Raw genomic sequence first — 19,200 nt, 5'->3', positions numbered from 1 at the left:
TAGCTGCTTGCTGATTGTTACTTCAACAGAATATTACACTAGGTGTTATTCTGTCACTTGTTCAGTTGGCACGAGAACTTTCTTGTTCTAGAAGTTCAGCACTTCTTATACCTAACTTTTGCACTTGTTGTATGTTGCTCTGGATAAGAATGTCTGCTAAATACCCGTAATGTAATGTACTGGACTGTACTGTACTATAATGTCTTCAGTCCCTAAACATCTTTTAAGTGTTGTGAGAAAGAATAGCAACATTACAAACTGATAAATTACAAAGTGGCTTTACAGTCCCAACTTTGAAATGTGTTGCAAGAATCAAAATAGAAATGTGTTTGTTTTTGAAAAAAAAAACAGTAAAATTCATGAGGTAAAACATCAAATAATATGCTGGTATATTGTTTTGAGTACAATATGGGTCAAAGATTATTTGCAAATAATTTTTTTTCAGTTTTAATTTCAATTTCAACATACCATCCCAACTTTTTCTGTTTTGAGGTTGTAGAAATGCTGTTTAAACCAATTTTTAAGCTAAAAAATATTGAATATGTGACTGATAGAAGGGCGGCATGGTGGTGCAGTGGTTAGCACTGTTACCTCACAACAAGAAGGTTTTGGGTTTGAACCTCACAGCTGATGGGGGCCTTTCTGTGTGAAGTTTGCATGTTCTCCCTGTGTCTGTGTGGGTTTCTTCTGGGTGCTATGGTTTCTCCCAAAGACATGCCATTAGGCTAAATTATCCATGACCAAAAGCAGTGCAGGAGTAGCTAGCTGGCTGTACTTACTTAGCCAAGAGATCCAACCCAGAACATACTGGATAGGAGAAGAGACTGACAGAAGGGTTTTGTTGCCCAGTTAGGCCCTTTTCACTTAAGAAGCCTGTTAATGTATCAGGTAAAATCAACACAAGATAAATACATTTTTAATTCCCACTTAGTCTGCCATAACAGTAAAGTAATGGGTGTTGTGTATTCACACCTGACTGTATTTAACCGGATGCTACAGAATGCAAGTCTTCATGAGACATGTAAAACGTGAGACCAGATATGATATGCAATTCATTCCAATTTCCAGCCATATTTCATGATGCTTTCTTTCCTTGTTGTTTCAAATGTGTTGCCAGTCTCTATACAGTGAAGCAGTATGAGTATTCAGCTTAAGTAAGATTCAGTATTCAGTCTGTAGTTCTGTCACAATATCACTGCATCATAATTTATGCAGTGTGTCTCACACACAGGCTACATCTGAGTACTCATACTGCCTCACAATATTGTACGCAAAAAGCAGTATGTCATAATCCATAAGGGGACCGAATGCTCAGTAGGTATTTAATAGTAGTTGAACCAGATGATCTACTACATCCACAATATACAAATATACCAAAATGCACGGTCATGTTCAGGTAGGAGGTACTTAACTGAGATTAGTGCATCCTGAGTACACTGCAACCCTGCTATGCCAAACTCCACGGGGGACGTCCAAATAGTTTGTTATACTGAAAAGTTAGTGAAATAGTCACTTGTCACACCAAACACTCACGTATATGTGAAATTTTAGGCACATTCCCATCGCAAATTTCTCCTTCTGAGTCACCATCGCAGTTCATTGAGTTCAAGGATTATGAACGGTTGTGTAACTGTCCCTGACGTGGGTGGAGCACAGAAGCATGGCAGGCGGGAGTTGATGTTCACACACACTATTTTTCTTATTTTCTTTGCTTTTCAGCTGTACACACACGGTCACACACAGACACACGTGTTCAAGTCGGGAGAGCCTCCCCCTTCTCTGCTGTCCCCCGACTTTTATGCTCTGCCATCCCTGTAACAAACACATGTTAATTGACAACAGGTGTAATGACTTGGCCAATCACTTTCCCCAACCATGCCCTCCATTCACAAACTGATGCTTGGCCACGCCCCTGCTGCTGCATACCCCCACTGCCTGACTCAGGCCTGGGAGCCGTCCGGCCTGCAGCAGACTCCCCCCCCCCCCCCCCCCCCCCCCCGATGGGACAGGAAGTCTGCCACCACCATCTGCCCCCTCGGCCTGTGGACCATCTCGAACTTAAATGACTGGAGGGCGAGATACCAACGGGTGATCCACGCATTGGACTTCTTCATGCGGTGGAGCCACTGGATGGGCGCGTGGTCCAAACAGAGGGTGAAAGGGTGCCCCAGCAGGTAGTATCAGAGGGTGAGGACTGCCCACTTGATGGCCAGGCATTCCTTCTGTACTTGTTTTCATGCATTGAGAGCTTGCAGCTGATGTACCATTTCGGCGAGTTCAATGTGCCCGCATTGACGAGGCAAGCACGCGGTATAGACGCGGTACATACCGCATCTGTTTTGAACTGAGCTGCAATGTACCCAAACGACCACCAGGTAGCACTTGGGAGCACTCACCCCAGATAGCAAAATCCTCCGGCCCCCCTCTACTCGCGGGGTAGCCTATTTGCATATGAATAGCAGCGAAACCGCTGCATCAATGGGTAGCCTATTTGCATATGAATAGCAGCGAAACCGCGCGTGGTCCGAGAATTGCCTGGCTTGCCTCGAATTTCCTCACTCAGTATTGGATGAAAACACTACTTTTAAACCAAAGGAATCACTCGTGATTGGTTGGCAGATGCCACTAGGCCTAGGCTATTGGTTACCCTGGGTCATCATAATCACAACATATACATATATATATATATATATATATATATATATATATATATATATATATATACGGTATATATATATCTGTTGTGGTTATGATTAGCTATGATGCTGTATATTCATGTCATTGTTATCCTATCAATGACACACATTTATTGAGGAAGGAAAATTTGCAAGGAACGTTGTATCAAACAAGAGCTTTATTTTCAAAATCAGAGTAAGTACAAGACGTTAAAAAAATAAACAAAATGGCAGCATTCAGTCAAAGACAAACAGTAGTTGCCTATACATTCTCTAGTGCAAGAGAGATGTGCAGGATACAAAACTAAACAAAAGCAAATAAGCACCGTATTTTAGTCCTACAGCTCCATGAAGTGCATGCTTGCGGTCTCTGAGCTGTGGGGAGCAGGCGGCATCGGACCGACATGCAGTCGTCTGTGGTGGGTTGCCCTGTACTTTGGATCTGCCTCAAGCCTTGATTGCAGCGTAGCACAGAGTTCGCTGAGCTCTGGGTTACGGGACGGCGGAGGCTTAACGATCCACCCAGACACCCCATCCACCACCCCATTTTCCTCATCCGACATCAGGTCTACGGTAGCACACTGCCATACATCCATCTCGTCCATAGCAAGGACACCTCGTCTCGCGTCAAACAGCTGTAAAAACGATCAATAAAGAGAATAAGTACTGAGCAATGCACTGCGTATGGACACAACACATGAAAAACACTGAAAAAAAAGTCACATTGACTAAAACTGAAAAATCTTACCCTCTTTCTTCTGGAGCGACTATGAGCCGGCTACTTCATTGCTTCCGCCTGCAACGAAAGATCAGGCTGCTGGTACCTGTAGCTCCTGCGTAAGGTTTCGTAATACGTCTTGCAGGCAGCTAGAAAAACAAATGAGAGTACGATTAACAACGTAGCAGTAGGCTAAGCTTAATAAGGGAAAGGAAGAAGGGAAGTGTAGACAGCAGAGAAAGGACAGTATAGGCTACCATAATATTTAGTGAAATAGTTGTTACTTACACACAATGTTGTCTTTGTCAGCATCATGAAGATTTGGATTTGTCGACAAATCCCGCACTAAATAGCTTGTCACGGCTTCGTTATGAGGCGAAGTTAGTCTGTGAAAACAAGATGGCTACAGTTAGGATCAGGCTAGGATCTGCATCTATTAACATATCTCATACAGAATGAAAGCATATTCTTTAAATCTTACCCTTGTGCTGGCTCGTATCGCCTAGTGTTTGTCTCCGAGTTGTGAAGACGGTGTACTGTTTCCTGTGAAAAGAACAAAACGTTTTTAAGTCACTTGTCCCTCATAGCTAGCTACTGGCTACTTTTAGCTTGGGCTAGCTGCTATGCTTACTTTTAGGCTATTTAGCTTAGCTAGCAGACACCAGACAAATTCTTACCGCAATCATGGGACTCTGCACCCGTCTTTTCTTCCTGGAGTTTGCGTTTTCCCCAAAGTTACGTCCCTCCAAAGCAGTCAATCTGTCTTCCACGGTGTTGAATCTGTCGTCCATAGAGTTGAATCTGTCGGTTACGAACGTAGTCAGCTCTGCAATCTGACGAGACAACCCACTGAGAGCAGACAGCAGTTTTCTCTCATCGGTCTGCGGACTTCCCGACACAGGTCCATCGCGTCCAGACACAGGAGTCGATGGAGAGTAGAACGCGAGGCGCCGTCCAGCCATTGAAGATCACCAAGCAGCAAAAATCCCAGAAACCAAGAGAAAGTTCCGGAGCACATGAAAACTACCTGGTAAGCTACGGTACACCTGTTTATACTGTATGAGCCACGCCCATGACCGCCTGGTCCTGGTCCAATCACATGCGAGGTTATTGTTATACATGCTCGCATGTTTGTGATATAAACCATTTTGGATATTTTTGAATATAGAAGTATGAAGTTCCTGCTTACTGACTGAATTAAACAATTCAATTATAAGTAATTTCAAGATTCCCCTGAAATAAACACAGAGGCCACAGATTAGGCTTCTTTTAACAGCAGTTTGAGATACATATGATTTTTTTAAACTATAGTTTCACAATCTTTTCATACTCAAATGGTCATGTTAACGATGGCCTATTCACAGTGTTCGAACTATGCCGATATTTTCAGGGGGTCCCTTTTTTTCCCTTGGGGGGGGGGGGGGGGGGGGGGTGCTTGCGCTTGTCTCAGAGTGCGGATCTCCAAACACATGAGAAGCCTATCTTACGCACATATCACGCGGACTCCACACCTCCACACACGCATCGCGTCTGAAGTCATAACTCATCAGGGGAAATCATGTCCGCATTGGCATGTTCAAAAAACAACCTCGCATCAACAATGATACCAATGGGAACATTACCAATGGTAACAATGGGAAAATTCTGGGGACACAAACTAGTAGAAAGGAAGTGTGTTGGCACTGTTGGCACACTTCCTTTCTACTAGTTTGTGTCCCCAACCTGGCAGCAGCAGTCGTTGTCATATCGGTTTATTTTATCTTTGATGTAAACACAACACTTCGGATATGCAAATGCTTCCCGTTACACACGATTGCTATGTCAATAAACATCATTTTGCCAATATTTTAGAGACCCCCCCAACATTTCCCAAATCATGTTTTCAAGGGATCTCATGTCTGTTTCAGGGGATCTCGGATCCCCCGAGTACCCCCGTAGTTCGAACGGTGCCTATTCACTCGGCCATGGACATATTCATGCACTGACTGTGGTCATTTGACTGGTCTCATACTAAAATGGCCATGCTAATGATGGCCTATTCACTCTGACATGGACATATTCATGCACTGAGTATGGTCGTTTGAGGTGTCGAATGTGGGCATTTGCATGCATTGTAATTTATTGCATGGATATGAATTTAAATGTGTGTTTTACATTTGCATAGGATGAGTATGTGACTGAAGAGGATGAAGAGGGGGAAAGCCTTGCTGAGGAGCAGAGTGAAGCCTGTCCAGACATACAAGATGGAGAGGGGCATGGAAGTGATCAGTCCAGAAGTGAAAAACCAGAAGACTTGATGAAACTTCTGGCCATGATGCTTTTGTCATGGCAATCAACCTTCAAGATTTCTGATAACGCCTTCACATCGCTTCTTCTGTGCATCAAACAGTTTGTGTGGATACTTGGAAATGTTCTCTGTGTTAATTCCCTCACTGCCTTTTCCAGCAATATTCCAGCAATATACAGGTTTTGTACTGTTGCTATTATTGATAGACATATACCCTTGGCTGCTACTTTCACAGTACACTGTTGAAACACATTATTGTTGCATTCATGTCTTTGTTATTTTTAGTACTAGTAAAAGTTTTTCATCTCACTGTGTACTATGTATGGCTTAAATGACAATAAACCTTCTTGACTTGACTTGTGTGCAGCAAGTCAGTTTTAAAAAGCTTACAATTCTACAATTCTTACAATTAAGTTAATACCTTTTAGTAAAATGTTACCTGGGAACTCCCCCTGCTATCCTGATTTGCATTTGTATAGCCTTCCCTAGGCTTAGGGGAAGGGGGGTCATGGGGGACAACTGCCAAAGCAAGTTACACGTCAATTTCCGACAATTCACGGCAGTTTTCAGCGTTGCCTGCAAATTGCTGTAAATTGTCATAAACCTGAAATTCCACAGAAATCTACAGTCCCGTTTGCTCCCGTAAATCCCACTTTTCATGCAGTGTCATTTCTGCCGCACATTAAGCTGGAATGCTGAGAAATTAAATGAAATGTCACTGCATGATAACTAGGCTATGTGTTTAAATTCCACTTGTGCAAAAATGCTCAGCCTTCGTCCCAACAGTTTAGTAGCCTATCTTAACTTTTGTCATTAGATGCGTAAAATAGCGTAAATTATAAACCAAGTTTCTCTAGTTCGCCCTTGAGTACTTGGTGTACAGTAAGCATGTTTGGCATGTCAGCTGGCCTCGGTACCTGGATGCTTTCAGCGGAGATCATACGGGATGAGATCCGCTTCACACACCCCCTATAGAGGAATTGCAGCTGGGTGCTCTAGTGAAATGGAGGAGAAGGGGGAGGTGGTGGGACAATTCGAGAAGCCTTCGCGCATGACAGGTGAAAGGAGCAGGAGGGATTAAATCTCCGGGAAGGCGGGAGCAGGTAATGACAGCTGTCAATCACTCCGCAGGCTTCCTCCCGAACTACGTTTATACAAACAACATTTATTTTAAATACCGAAATCACGCGCAGCCACTTCTTCACCTCTCTAACTTAAATCCTGGAAGTGTGCTAGAGAATACTGTGCAATTTAATGATCTCGTTATCAGCTGAATCGGCATGCGCTAGAATATTAATGTTATAAATTAAGTTGGGATATTTATTAATAACTAACATAACCAGACGAACTGTCTTCACCTACAAAACAACAGCAGTGTCTGTACAAAAAATTAAGTGACGGGGCATGCCAAACAAACTGTGCAATTGCAATTTTTTTTTTTAACAGCTGCATGGAGGAAAGGAGGTGAAAGGAGAAATTGGCGCATCTGCTCAAGTTTGTGGCGTGCAATTATCAACTCGTATGCATTCAATTGTCTCTGTTATTAGTTAGCAATAGAGGTAATTTGCTATCACCAAATCGCCGATTATCAACGAAAGGAGAGGGAGAGATGGCGGGCGCACATGTTTTGGTGGCCACTGACAAAGCCTACTTCAGTGTTATGCTGCCCCCATGGCTGCAAGTTGTAACTGCACCCTTACCGCAGCTTACCGCGAGGGCCCCTACCGTTCTGCGGCAGACAGGCGAGCATTCTGAACTAGCAACAAGCATACAACACGGGACGCTCCTCGCCCTCCACCTTCTGGGACAAAATGGGCCCCCGGGCCCCTGTCCAGTGCCTCCATCTTTAAAATAAAGGGGAGAGAGAAGTCAGGGGAGTGTAAAAGTGGACCCCCACACAGTGCAGCTTTTACCCTGGTGAAAGCCTGTTGGCACTGCTCCGTCCACTGGACCGGATCTGGTGCTCCCTTTTTAGTGAGATCAGTCAGCAGGCTGGTGACGTCCAAATAATTAGGTATGAACCTATGATAGTAGCCAGCCAGCCCCAGGAACTGTCTTACTCCCATTTTGGTCTTGGGCCTCGGGCAGGCCGCAATTGCTGAAGTCTTGTTACTTTGGGGACGCACCTGCCCATGACCCAAGTGGAAACCCAGATACCGTACTTCCACCCGCCCAGTTGCACAATTCGGGTTAGCTGTGAGACTTGCACGCCTCAGCGACTTTAGGATGGCCCTAAGGTGTTTCAGGTGCCGTGGACAATCATTGCTATAAATGACTGTCATTCAGGTAGGCAGCCGCGTAGGCAGCGTGAGGGCCGAGATTCTTGTCCATGAGCCGCTGGAACATAGCGGGAGCCCCAAATAACCCAAAAGGAAGCATGACAAATTGGTGTAACCCAAATGGTGTGGAAAAGGCCATTTTTTCTTGGAATAGAGGAGTCAAGGGGACCTGCCAATATCCCTTCGTTTAGCTCCAATGTCGAATAAAAGTGAGCAGCACCTAACCGATTGAGCAACTCATCAATGTGAGGCATTGGATATGCATCAAATTTAGAAACCACATTGACTTTATTCTATAGTCCACACAGAACCGGACCGACCCATCGGTCTTGGGAACTAGGATCACTGGGCTGCTCCTCGATTATACCCCTTTCGAGCATGGCCTTGAGTTCGCCCTGAACCACCTTTTTTTTGTGTTCAGGCAAGCAGTAAGGGCGGTTACGCACCTGTGGTGCTCTATGAGGTGGGTGTGGTCAGGAAGGGGTGAGAACACGTCAGAAAATTCCTTCTGCAACTTGGCCACCTCCGTGAATTGTGCCGGTGAGAGGTGGTCTCCACAAGGGACCGGAGTGATTTGAGATCTTACTTTTTTTTTATCTCTGGCCCCAGCTCCACTTTCTCTGGGACTACCGAAGCCAACGCCACAGGGACCCCCACGTTCCAACTTTTTAACAGGTTGAGGTGGTAGATTTGCAATGCCCCTCCTCTATCTGTTCATCTCACCTCATAGTCGATGTCCCTGACTCGCCTTGTGACCTTGAAGGGCCCTTGCCACTTGGCAATTAACTTGGAGCTCGATGTGGGCAATAATATGAGCACTTTGTCTCCTGGTGTGAACTCTCTAAGGCGTGTCCCCCTGTTGTACAGCCGGGGGATGTGCTTGTGCCTGCAGCAAATTCTCCTGGGTTAGGTGCATTAGGGTGTGGAGCTTTGCATGCAGGTCGAGAACGTATTGAATTTTGTTCTTACTAGGCGAAGGTCCCTCCTCCCAATTTTTCTACAGCACATCCAAGATGCCACGTGGCTTCCACCCATATAATAATTCAAATGGGGAAAATCCCGTGGAGGCTTGCGGGACCTCTTGTACTGCAAATAACGGGCTCAAGCCATCTGTCCCAATTATGTGCATTTTCACTTACAAACTTCTGAATTAAATTTTTAAGTGTTTGATTAAACCTCTCTACCAAACCATCTGTTTGTGGGTGATAAACGCAGTTGCGGATACATTTAATCCCCAACAACTCATACAGCTTGTGCAATGTGCGTGACATAAATGAAGTGCCTTGATCTGTCAGGATTTCTTTCAGAATCCTGTTCCAGGAGATAACACGGAAGAGTGCTTCCGCAATACTGTGTGCTGAGATATTGCAGAGAGGCACTGCTTCTGGATATCGTGTTGGATAGTCCACCAGAACTAAAATAAAGTGATATCCTTATGCTGACTGATCTAAAGGCCCGACGAGATCCATACCAATTCTCTTGAAGGGGGTCTCGATTAGAGGGAGAGGGCACAAAGGTGCTTTTGGAGTGGCTTCAGGATTTATTAATTGGCATTCGCGGTATGTCGTACGCAACCAACGAACGTCCCCGCGAATCCCTGGCCAATAGAACCAGGCCATTATTCGGGCTCGTGTTTTATCCTGCCCTAAGTGTCCGGCCATGGGGTTAAAGTGAGCCGCATGGAACACAAGTTCCCTGTGGCTCTTGGGGATTAACAACTGGGTTATTTGTTCACCGGTTTGAGTGTCTAGCGTCACTCAATACAGTCTGTCTTTAATAATTGCAAAGTACAGGAAGATGGGTGCTGCATTTGGCTGGAGAGTTTGACCATCAATTACTCTCACACATGCTGCAAAGTCTTGTCTCGTGATTGCTCTAAAGGGAACTCCTCGAGGGAATCCCTGTGAGAGGGAGGAGGGGTGGGCTGCTCCTCACTCCTCATATTGCCCTGATGCAGTGATGTGGATGGCTCTGTGACAGTTTCTCCAGTCAATGCCACACCCAACTCCCCCGTAACATTTTACTGTAGGACCCACTCCTTATTATGTATTCCATTAAGGTTCAAAACCCTGGCCAATCAGTTCCCAAAATCAGCAAGTGGGTGAGATGAGGATTAACTGCTGCCTTAGTTCTATGCTTTTGGCCCCAGAATAGAATATGGACAGGCACTAAAGAATAATTGTGAACATCCCCGTGCACACACAACACCTTCACTACTTGTGCTCTCCCAATGCCTCACCTTGCACTAGGCTTTGGTGAATTGAGGTCTGATTACAACTGGAATCCACCAATGCATGATATGTATCCCCTTGAACACTTACTGGTATGCGATACATTCCGACCCGATCGGGGGCGGTCTCTGGTGTGTCAGGGATCCGGATCACAGTTCCCACCTCCATTGTGGAGCCCTGACTCTGGAGATGCTCTGGCTCCCTGCCATGCCAGCACACCGGCCCAGGCTTTCCTTCTGCACTGGCGTTATGGGTGTCACTCACCTGAGGGGGAGACGACACAGAAGAGGGAGATGAGAGGACACCACAGGTGCGACAGGCCAGCTGGGGAGGAGCCGGCTGGTGCCTTCGTGGTGGGGGAACGCGGTGGGGAAGGGAAAGAGAGAGAGAGAGAGAGAGGAGGAAAAAGGAGAGAGAGAGAGAGAGAGAGAGAGAGAGAGAGAGAGAGAGAGAGAAAGGAAACAAGGAGAGGTGCCTTGTCCACCTGCCATCGAAACCACCTCCAGATGGTTCTCCGCCAACTCGATGGCTTGTTCTAGTGATGCTGGGCAATGACACTGGACCCATTCTGCTGTTCCTTCTGGAAATCGAGAGATGAACTGTTCCAGTGCCACCAGGTCGATGATCCTGTTGGCGTTGCGGTCTTCCGCCCTCAGCCACTGCGGGCAGGCATCCCGGAGTTGCTGGCTGAATGCGAATGGCCGGCCGACCTCCTCCAATGTCAGCATCCGGAAGCGCTGGGAATGCTGTTCTGGGGAGCAGCCGACCCGCTGCCGGATGGCTTTCTTCAGGTCTTTCTTCAGGGCTGTCAGCAAGGAGCTGCTGCACTGCAGGCTGCGCCTCACCAGTCAGGAGCAGGAGGAGGCATGCAGCGCACTGCTCGAGTGGCCACCCCTGCATTTCGGTCACTTGCGAGGAAAGCTTCCGGATCGTTATGTTGTCCCATCTTCGTGAGGATGACATGAGGAGGGTCTGCTGTGGAGATGGTCGAAGCCCCTGCCAATGCGAGCAGATGCCAGAACGCCTGCCGATCTTCCTGCTGGGCCAGCCTCAAAGCTTCAAAGCATTGCTCTTGCTCCTTCCGGAGGGCGGTCAGCACTTGATGCTGGTTCTGCTAGGTGGTAGCGAGGGCACGGATTAGCTCCTTGAATGGGGAGGACTCCATGTGGTGGTTCCCTTCCATACTCCTGGATTTTGGCACCACTGTAACAGTCCCTGATGTGGGTGGAGCACAGAAGCACGGCAGGCATGTTCTCACACACTATTTTTCTTATTTTCTTTACTTTTCAGCTGTACTCACACACACACACACACACACACACACACACACACACACACACACACACGTGTTCGGGTTAGGAGAGCTCCCCTTCTCTGCTCTCCCCCTCCTTTTATGCTCTGCCATCCCTGCAATAAACACACACACGTTAATTGACAACACGTGTAATGACTTGGCCACTCACCTTCCCCGACCCTGCCCTCCATTCACAAACTGACGCTTGGCCACGCCCCCGCTGCCACAGGAGGTGATAATTTCTTTGTCTGTTATGGAAATGACAGAGGTTACCGGTATATCATTGTCAGTGTCTACCCACTAACTTGCTATGTTTTCCAAACCTTCACCATTCAGTTCATTCATGTGTTGCGAATCACTGATTGTCATTTATGTCACTCCAGGAATATGGGCGGGGCGGGGTGGGGGGGGTTGTATAAAAACATCACTGGTACGCTTTAACTAGGTGTTAAGTTTAACAGTATCAGCAGTCATTTCATCTTTTGATCACCGTTCTCGGTAATTATTAGTGATCGACAACTAAACTAGGCTAGTTAAGCCTTTGTTTTATGCTGTTAGCACCTACTGTTAACTTGATTGTGGACTTGTGAAGGTTCATTGTAGTTGTAAAAGTTCATTATAATAGGGTTGCAGTGTATTTGGATTCAACCATAGTCTTTATTTGGGTGGGCGGGACTTTTTAGCCACTTTTTTAAATTTGGCAACCCATTTTAGCAAATAAGTATGAAGAACAAGCATGTTTTGTGAGTGATAGCTAAATAATAATGAGCATAGTGTACTGTATCACTAAATGGAACTGTGTTGTGATGGAATGATTGGCCAAATAACCGACCACACGAATGGAGAGTTATGCACCTTGTGTGTTATTGTCAATGAACCATGACAAAATGGAATGCTTGAGTCAGTCAGAGCATTCAGCTTTGCAACAGCACCACTTTTTTTCTAGCCTATTTAACTGATTATTAAAAGGATATTATCAGTCCATGTACATTTGGTCATTCTATTTTTATGTCAGTAACAGAAATTAATAGGCTATTTTTGTTTTAAAAAATTTAAACTAACTGGTTCTCTTTACCTACTTCGTAACTCAAAAAATAAAATTGTGAATGAGTGGAGTAGATTCCAATCTGCGCAAGCAGAGCAGCAGAACAGAGACCAACGCAATCTGAAATCACACGTAGTGGACCGTTTTTGTGTTGGCAGTTAATTGAATGGTTCCAGTTCCCACTAGAGTCAAGGCAAAAGATTACCATTAATGTTACTAGATTACCAGGGGATAGAGTAATGTTTCAACTTTACTGTTTGCTCCCATTTCCACATGACACCATTAAAGCATAAAAGCATTTGTTGTTTAAATAATTGATAGCGCTGAACATGTACTCTTGGTTTGAGAACTGGGTTTCACTTATGAAGGCTGCATGCGTTGTTAAATAGGATAAACCAGCATGAAGACCAGAGAGATGTCTATGGGAGAATAGCAAGCTATTTTATAGCTGAAAAAGTATTAGGCATAGCCAATACAACAATATGGAATGCCTTGAAAATAAGGAAAACACTGATGTACTCACAATCAGACATTGAGCAGGTCAACTAAGGAAATCAGCATCAGTTGATGACAAACATTGTGAGAGCTGTGAAGAAATACCCAAAATAAGTCAGTGACGTCACCAACAACCTGCCCAGGGCAAGCATGAAGGTTTCACGATCTACCATTCAAAGAAAATTTTGGGAGCAGAAACATAACATAAGCTACAAACCGTACATCAAGAATTGGAAGACCAAATTGGAATTTGAAAAAACAAAACAAAAACAAAAAAAGACATATACAAACTAAAAAACCCAGAGATGAGCCACAAATGTTATGGACAAAAAGATTAACCTCTACCAAAGCGTGGAAAAAGAAAAGCTCTGCTCATGATCCAACATGATCATGAGGTAGGCGGATGTATGTGCAGAAGCATATTTAATAACCACAGTGAAGATATATACAATATTGAAAACACACACAGGCAATCAATCCAAATTGGCAGGCTAAATCAAAAACGTAAAACAATCAAATGGTCGGCCGAGCCACAAACGGGATATCAAAGGCAGAGCAAGAATGGGAACGAGAAACAAGAATAGCAATCAGGAAACCAGAAACAAGGGTAGAAAGGCTCGGTAATGGGTACTGACATAGTGTAATACTTTGCACTGATCATGCATCAGAACAGTCCTTAAAGAGGTGCACATATAGCTCCTTAATTAAGTTCAGGTGCGCGTTGTTAATGGCACGTGTGCTGGAGTCCGCTCAACATGCACGCAGCCTGGGGTGCGCCTTCAGGTGCACACGCCACAGCATGCAGGACTGACACCAACAAATATATGAGTTCTTCGGTCAAGTACAGTGGAGGTAATGTCATGGATTGGGCTTGTATGGCTGTTTGTGGAACAGGCTCACTAATGTTTGTTGAGGATGGAATGCATGATGGGAGTAGTAGAATTAATTCAGTAGTCTAGAAAAAATGTTGCCAATTTGCAGAGAAATGCATCCAGTCTTATTGGGAGGAACTTCATCATGCAGTAAGACCATGACCACAAACACACTGCCAACATAAACAACTTCATAAGGGGGAAAAGTGTAGATGGTTTCAGACTCGTCGAGTTAGTCACCAGATGTTAACCCAAATGAGCAGCATGCATTTTGCCTCCTGAACAAGAGAGTGAAGGGAGAAACCCCTCAAAACGAACAACAACTAAAAGAAACTGTGGTTCAACTCTGGAAAAGCATCACAAAAGAAGAATACAACAGTTTGATGATGTCAGTGGATTGCTGACCTGATGCACTTATTGCAAGCAAGGGATATGTGTGGCAGTCGGGGTGTAGTCAAGCGCCGGTTTGCGAAAGGAGAGCAAGGCCAGGAAAGGTGAATGGCAAAATTAACACATCTGTGTCTAATTCATGTTCTCTCTGTGTGCGTACATGCATGTGTGTGCCTTGCAGTGATGGCTAAGGGCTGATAAGGAGAGAGAGAGCCGAGAGGAGGGAATTCTCCTGACTGGAGTGTGTGTGTATGTGTGTGTGTTACTCACTCTTTAAAAGCTGAAAAGCAACATTGTGGAATAAAGACATGGAAATTAGTAACCACTACCCACCTGTCCTCTGCTTCAGTGTTCCGCCCACATTCAGGGACTGATGCCGAAACCCAGGACACTGAAGGGAACCACCAGCATGGAGTCCTCACCCTTTAAGGAGCTCGCCCATGCCCTTGCCACCACCCAACAGAACCAGCACCAAGCACTGCTCACCCTATGCAAGGAACAGGAGCAGCGATTTGAAGCCTTGCTGTAGGCCCAGAAGAAGGATCGTTAGACGTTCCGGAACCTGCTTGTGTCAGTGGGCCCCTCCAGCCGCCATGACTGTGGGCTTCCCCCACGTCACCCTGACAAAGATGGGGCCTCACGATGACCCAGAAGCCTTCCTGGCACTCTTCGAGCAAGCCGTGGAGGTGTAGGGGTGGCCAAGCCCAGCTCACTGCTCAGCAACTCCCTGCCAACAACAGGCTGGATGATGTCAATTTAAAACAAGCCATCCTGCAACGCATTGGTCACACCCCAGAGTAACACCAATAGCGCTTCCATGCATTGACTCTGGAAGAGGTCGGCCAGCTGTTTGCATTCAGCCAACAGCTCTGGGACAGCTGCCAGCAGTGATTGAGGGCAGAAGACCGTGACATTGAGGGAATCATCGATGTGGTTGCACTGGAACAGTTCATCACTCAACACATCAACACAGATGTGTTCATTTTGCCACTCACTTTCCCTGGCCTCGCTCTCCATTCACAAATCGATGCTTGACCATGCCTCCGCTGCCACACACTCCTGCTGCCCAATTCAGGCTGGGGAGCCATCCGGCCTGCAGCCAACTCCCCCCCCCGAGTGGAAAGATAGTGCGCTACCACCATCTGTGCCCCCGGCCTGTGGATCACCTCAAATTTGAAAGGCTGGAGGGTTAAATACCAATGTGTGATCCTTCATGCCACATGCCAGATCACACATTGGTATTTAGCCCTCCAGCCTTTCAAATGGAACAAATGGAGCCAATGGAGCGGGGCATGATCTTAGCAGAGGGTGAAAGGGCACCCCAGCAGATAGTACCAGAGGTTGAGGGCTGCCCACTGGCCAGACACTCCTTTAACACATCAAAATGTAAATATCAGGAAATGAAATTCTTATCTATTGTCTTATATTCATATTTTGATCTCAAACCCAAATGTCTTCCGTGTATAGCAAAAACAAAAAGGATTGGCCATGCCATTCCAATACTTTTGGGGGGAGACTGTATATGCCATGGAAATTGGATCAAAGAATCAGAATTAATCAGAGATGGAAAAATTACTGAGAAATTATGTTTAAGCAACTGTATAGATAATGTGCATCAAAGCCTTAGCATTTTGTACTGAGAGTATTAAGCCAAAAATGTACTCACGTTAAAAACTTGCTACTTTTGCAGGTACTCAAGTATTACAAAGTAAAAAATATATATATTTAACTGATGAAATGAAATAATGTTATGCTTTCATGTGAAACATAACTTTTATTACTTAGCTAAAACTGTGAAAATTCAGTTTTTATTTTAAAGCACCTAAAGCAACTTTTGCCTGAATATATCATTTTCTTATGCATCTCTGTAACTTTGCTGGTCATATTCATGACAGATACTAAGTAGATTAATAATGAATTAATCAGAAGTATAATATTATTTAAATAACCAATATTTACCATTAGCTTGATGCCTATCCAAATTATGATTGCTAAGTAGGAAATATGGAATGCTTCCTTTACCCATCACAGAAACAAAAAAAAAAAAACCCATTCAAACTCATGGGCAATTTAGAGTTGACCTAATTTGCATGCCTTTGGATTGTGAGAAGAAACTGGAGCACCTGGAGAAAACCCACACAGGCACAAGGAGAACATGCAAACTCTCCATGGAAAGACCCCAGTCAACTGCACGGTTTGACCTCAGAACCTTCTTGCTGTGAGGCAACAGTGCTAACCACTGCACTACCATGTCTGCCCCCATTTTTGTGGGTGTCACTAAATGAGTGACACCCACATGTAAAGTGGGTGTCATGTAAAGTGCTTTGCGCTTTACATGAGTTCAGTACACGCACATAAATGTGAACAAAATCAGTGATTCTGAAAACTTACCTGCAAATCCAGCAGACAAATTTTTGTTTGTTTTTGGCTTATGCAAACATTTACACATAACTTCAGAGAAAGAATAAGAAATTCATAAATGAAGCCCAATATCGGCAAATCCAAGTGATGCAAACAGTATCAGTAAAACAGTATCAGTGGAGTGATACAACAAATCAAGTGTAGTTTGATTTCAAATTCAGAGATAAGCTCAGAGGTAAGGTAAGTTTTGAGTTTCAAGAATAATCAGATTATCTGTTTCTTCTGTAGAGCCAGTGTGGTGTTAGAGGAACTGATGCTCCTACAGCTTCCCCATTGCTCACAGGTTACCACCTCCAAATGCTGTCCACACCAACCCAGCAGCCAGCTAATCAATGCCAGTGCCGGGCAGAAAAGGTAAATTTAACTGTCATTATTTTAACTGCCTCAGGTGCTGGCAGTTAGACACGTTAGACGTCTCTTATAGCTAAAAACTAATGCAACATGCAAAATAAATATTAACCCCCATTTCCTGTATAACAACCAGATGTAGGAGGAGAAACATTTTAGCAGTAATTTGGTATAAATGAGGGTCTGTTTGTTGAAAGACATAGACATCACTGGTAAAATTTCACTAATCTTTGAATATGGTTTAAAAGACTTACCACTAATAATAGTTGTGTGACAAAAATGTTTACTTTGTTATATTTGTAATATTTATTTTGTTTAACTTTTGGATTTGTGAAGGGAGAGGCTGGTCATCAAGGTGTGGCTGGACATCCTGGAGCAAAAGGAGATAAAGGAGAGAAGGTATAAACGTACTGTATTATTGCAATAACAAATTTCTGTTCAATTCAATTTTATTTACATATCTATTTTAACAATGGACAATGTGACCAAGCAGCTTTACAGAAATCCAGACACAGATATACAACCCCAAATCAAAAAAAGCTGGGAAGACTTGTTGAAACTGAAATTAAAACTGAAAACAATGATTTATAAAATCATATATGACCCATATTGCACTCAAAACATTACAACTGCACATTATTTGATGTTTACTTCTTGAATTGTAATGCTTTTTCAAAATAAAAAAAAAAACAATTTTGATTCTTGCAACACATTTTGAAAAAGGTTGGGATGGTAAAGCATTTACCACTTTGTAATGTTGCCATTTCTTCTCAACACTTCAAAGATGTTTACAGAGATGCCAACTTTGGAAAAGTGGAACCAGGGAGGATTTATTAAAGAAAGCACCTGATGTGCAAACATCACGAGCACGAAGTGCGAATTCCCTTACAGCTGGGGTTCAGGGCCCGCTTAAGGGCCCTAGAAGCTCTGAGGTTTTAGATACTGTGTGGTGCAATTTAAGCTTTATTTTGGATCATTTTCCACATAATTTTTGAAAAGTTAACAGCAAAATTTTCACCCTATTTTTCCACCCTTTGGTGTCATTTTCTCATGTACAGTGCTACAGTAGAATTATAAATTTACTGAATGAATAAATTAAATTTTGTATGGATTTTAGTTTATAAAGTTATTAGTCACAAAATTCAACACAAGCACTTCAAACTGGTCAAAATGTTATTTTACAAGTATTGTATATTCTCCTTCAAAGAGGCATTTCACTACAATTATCATCCATCTGTGCACTTCTACTTCAAAAATTAAGCATAACAATTTTGTATAACAGATATGTTATAAAAACTTTTGGTAATCTACAGTTTATCAAAATAAAGAAATTAACTTTTGTCAGGTTATAATCGAATCTTACCTCACTGACGATGACATTGTAGCACTTGTTTGTCCCTCATTTTTCTCCTCTATTTTGCCCCTGTTTAAAGCCTTGCATGTTGCTTGCTTTGATTTCCTTATTTTGCTGGATGGGTAGTCTCTTTGATAACAGAACTCTTTTCATGAGAATTTCTCAATCAAAATTAACTCCAAGGTGTTCACACTCAAGTTGGGTTGGAAGTCTGTTTTGTTCTTCCTGACAACACTGAATGTTTGGTACTGTATCATGCTAGTATTTGCAAATGAACAAAAACAAACAAACAAAAAAATGTCCATGGCCTTTTCCAAAGGTACTCACTATTTTCGCAAACATAAATTTTGCACTTGCTTCCCTGCACATTGTGTATTATACAACAAGTAAGGGCACATGGATGTCTGTGACTGAGGTGAGTATGGTATGTTTTTTATGAAGTGTCTACTATAGTATAGCTCTGTGTGTGTGTGTGTGTGTGTGTGTGTGTGTGTGTGTGTGTGCGCGCGCGCGCCCGCTATGGAGTTCAGTCACAGTGAGTTTACGTAGTACACACTCTTGGAAGCATCTCGTGTGTGTGTGTGTGTGTGTGTGTGTGTGTGCGCGCACACACTTTACATGTGTGTATGGAAAGAGAGCATACAGAGATGTGTGCAGAGAATAAAGGGTACATTATTATTGTGATACCAGGAGGATTTCTTAGGTGCCCATAAGGTTGGGAGTTGTACTGATTTTCCGGTAGCCTCCTGGCAAAATTGGGAGGGTTGGCATCTCTGTGTTTAGGGACTAAA

At 44.0% G+C, this 19,200-nt stretch overlaps 1 protein-coding gene across 1 annotated transcript in view; it reads left to right on the top strand.

Moving 5' to 3' along the window:
- The window catches only part of LOC132882507 (collagen alpha-1(XIX) chain), a 740,050-nt gene that overhangs the window by 119,711 nt on the left and 601,139 nt on the right, over positions 1 to 19,200 (top strand). The window contains exons 9-10 of the mRNA XM_060915622.1: positions 16,936 to 17,061; positions 17,392 to 17,454. Of these exons, the coding sequence (XP_060771605.1) occupies positions 16,936 to 17,061; positions 17,392 to 17,454 (189 nt within the window). The remainder of the gene's footprint in view (positions 1 to 16,935; positions 17,062 to 17,391; positions 17,455 to 19,200) is intronic.

Source organism: Neoarius graeffei, chromosome 3 (assembly GCF_027579695.1).
Source record: "Neoarius graeffei isolate fNeoGra1 chromosome 3, fNeoGra1.pri, whole genome shotgun sequence".
Taxonomy (NCBI): domain Eukaryota; kingdom Metazoa; phylum Chordata; class Actinopteri; order Siluriformes; family Ariidae; genus Neoarius; species Neoarius graeffei.
The sequence above is the reverse complement of the archived record's forward strand: the minus strand, read 5'-3'. Positions and strand labels throughout refer to the sequence as shown.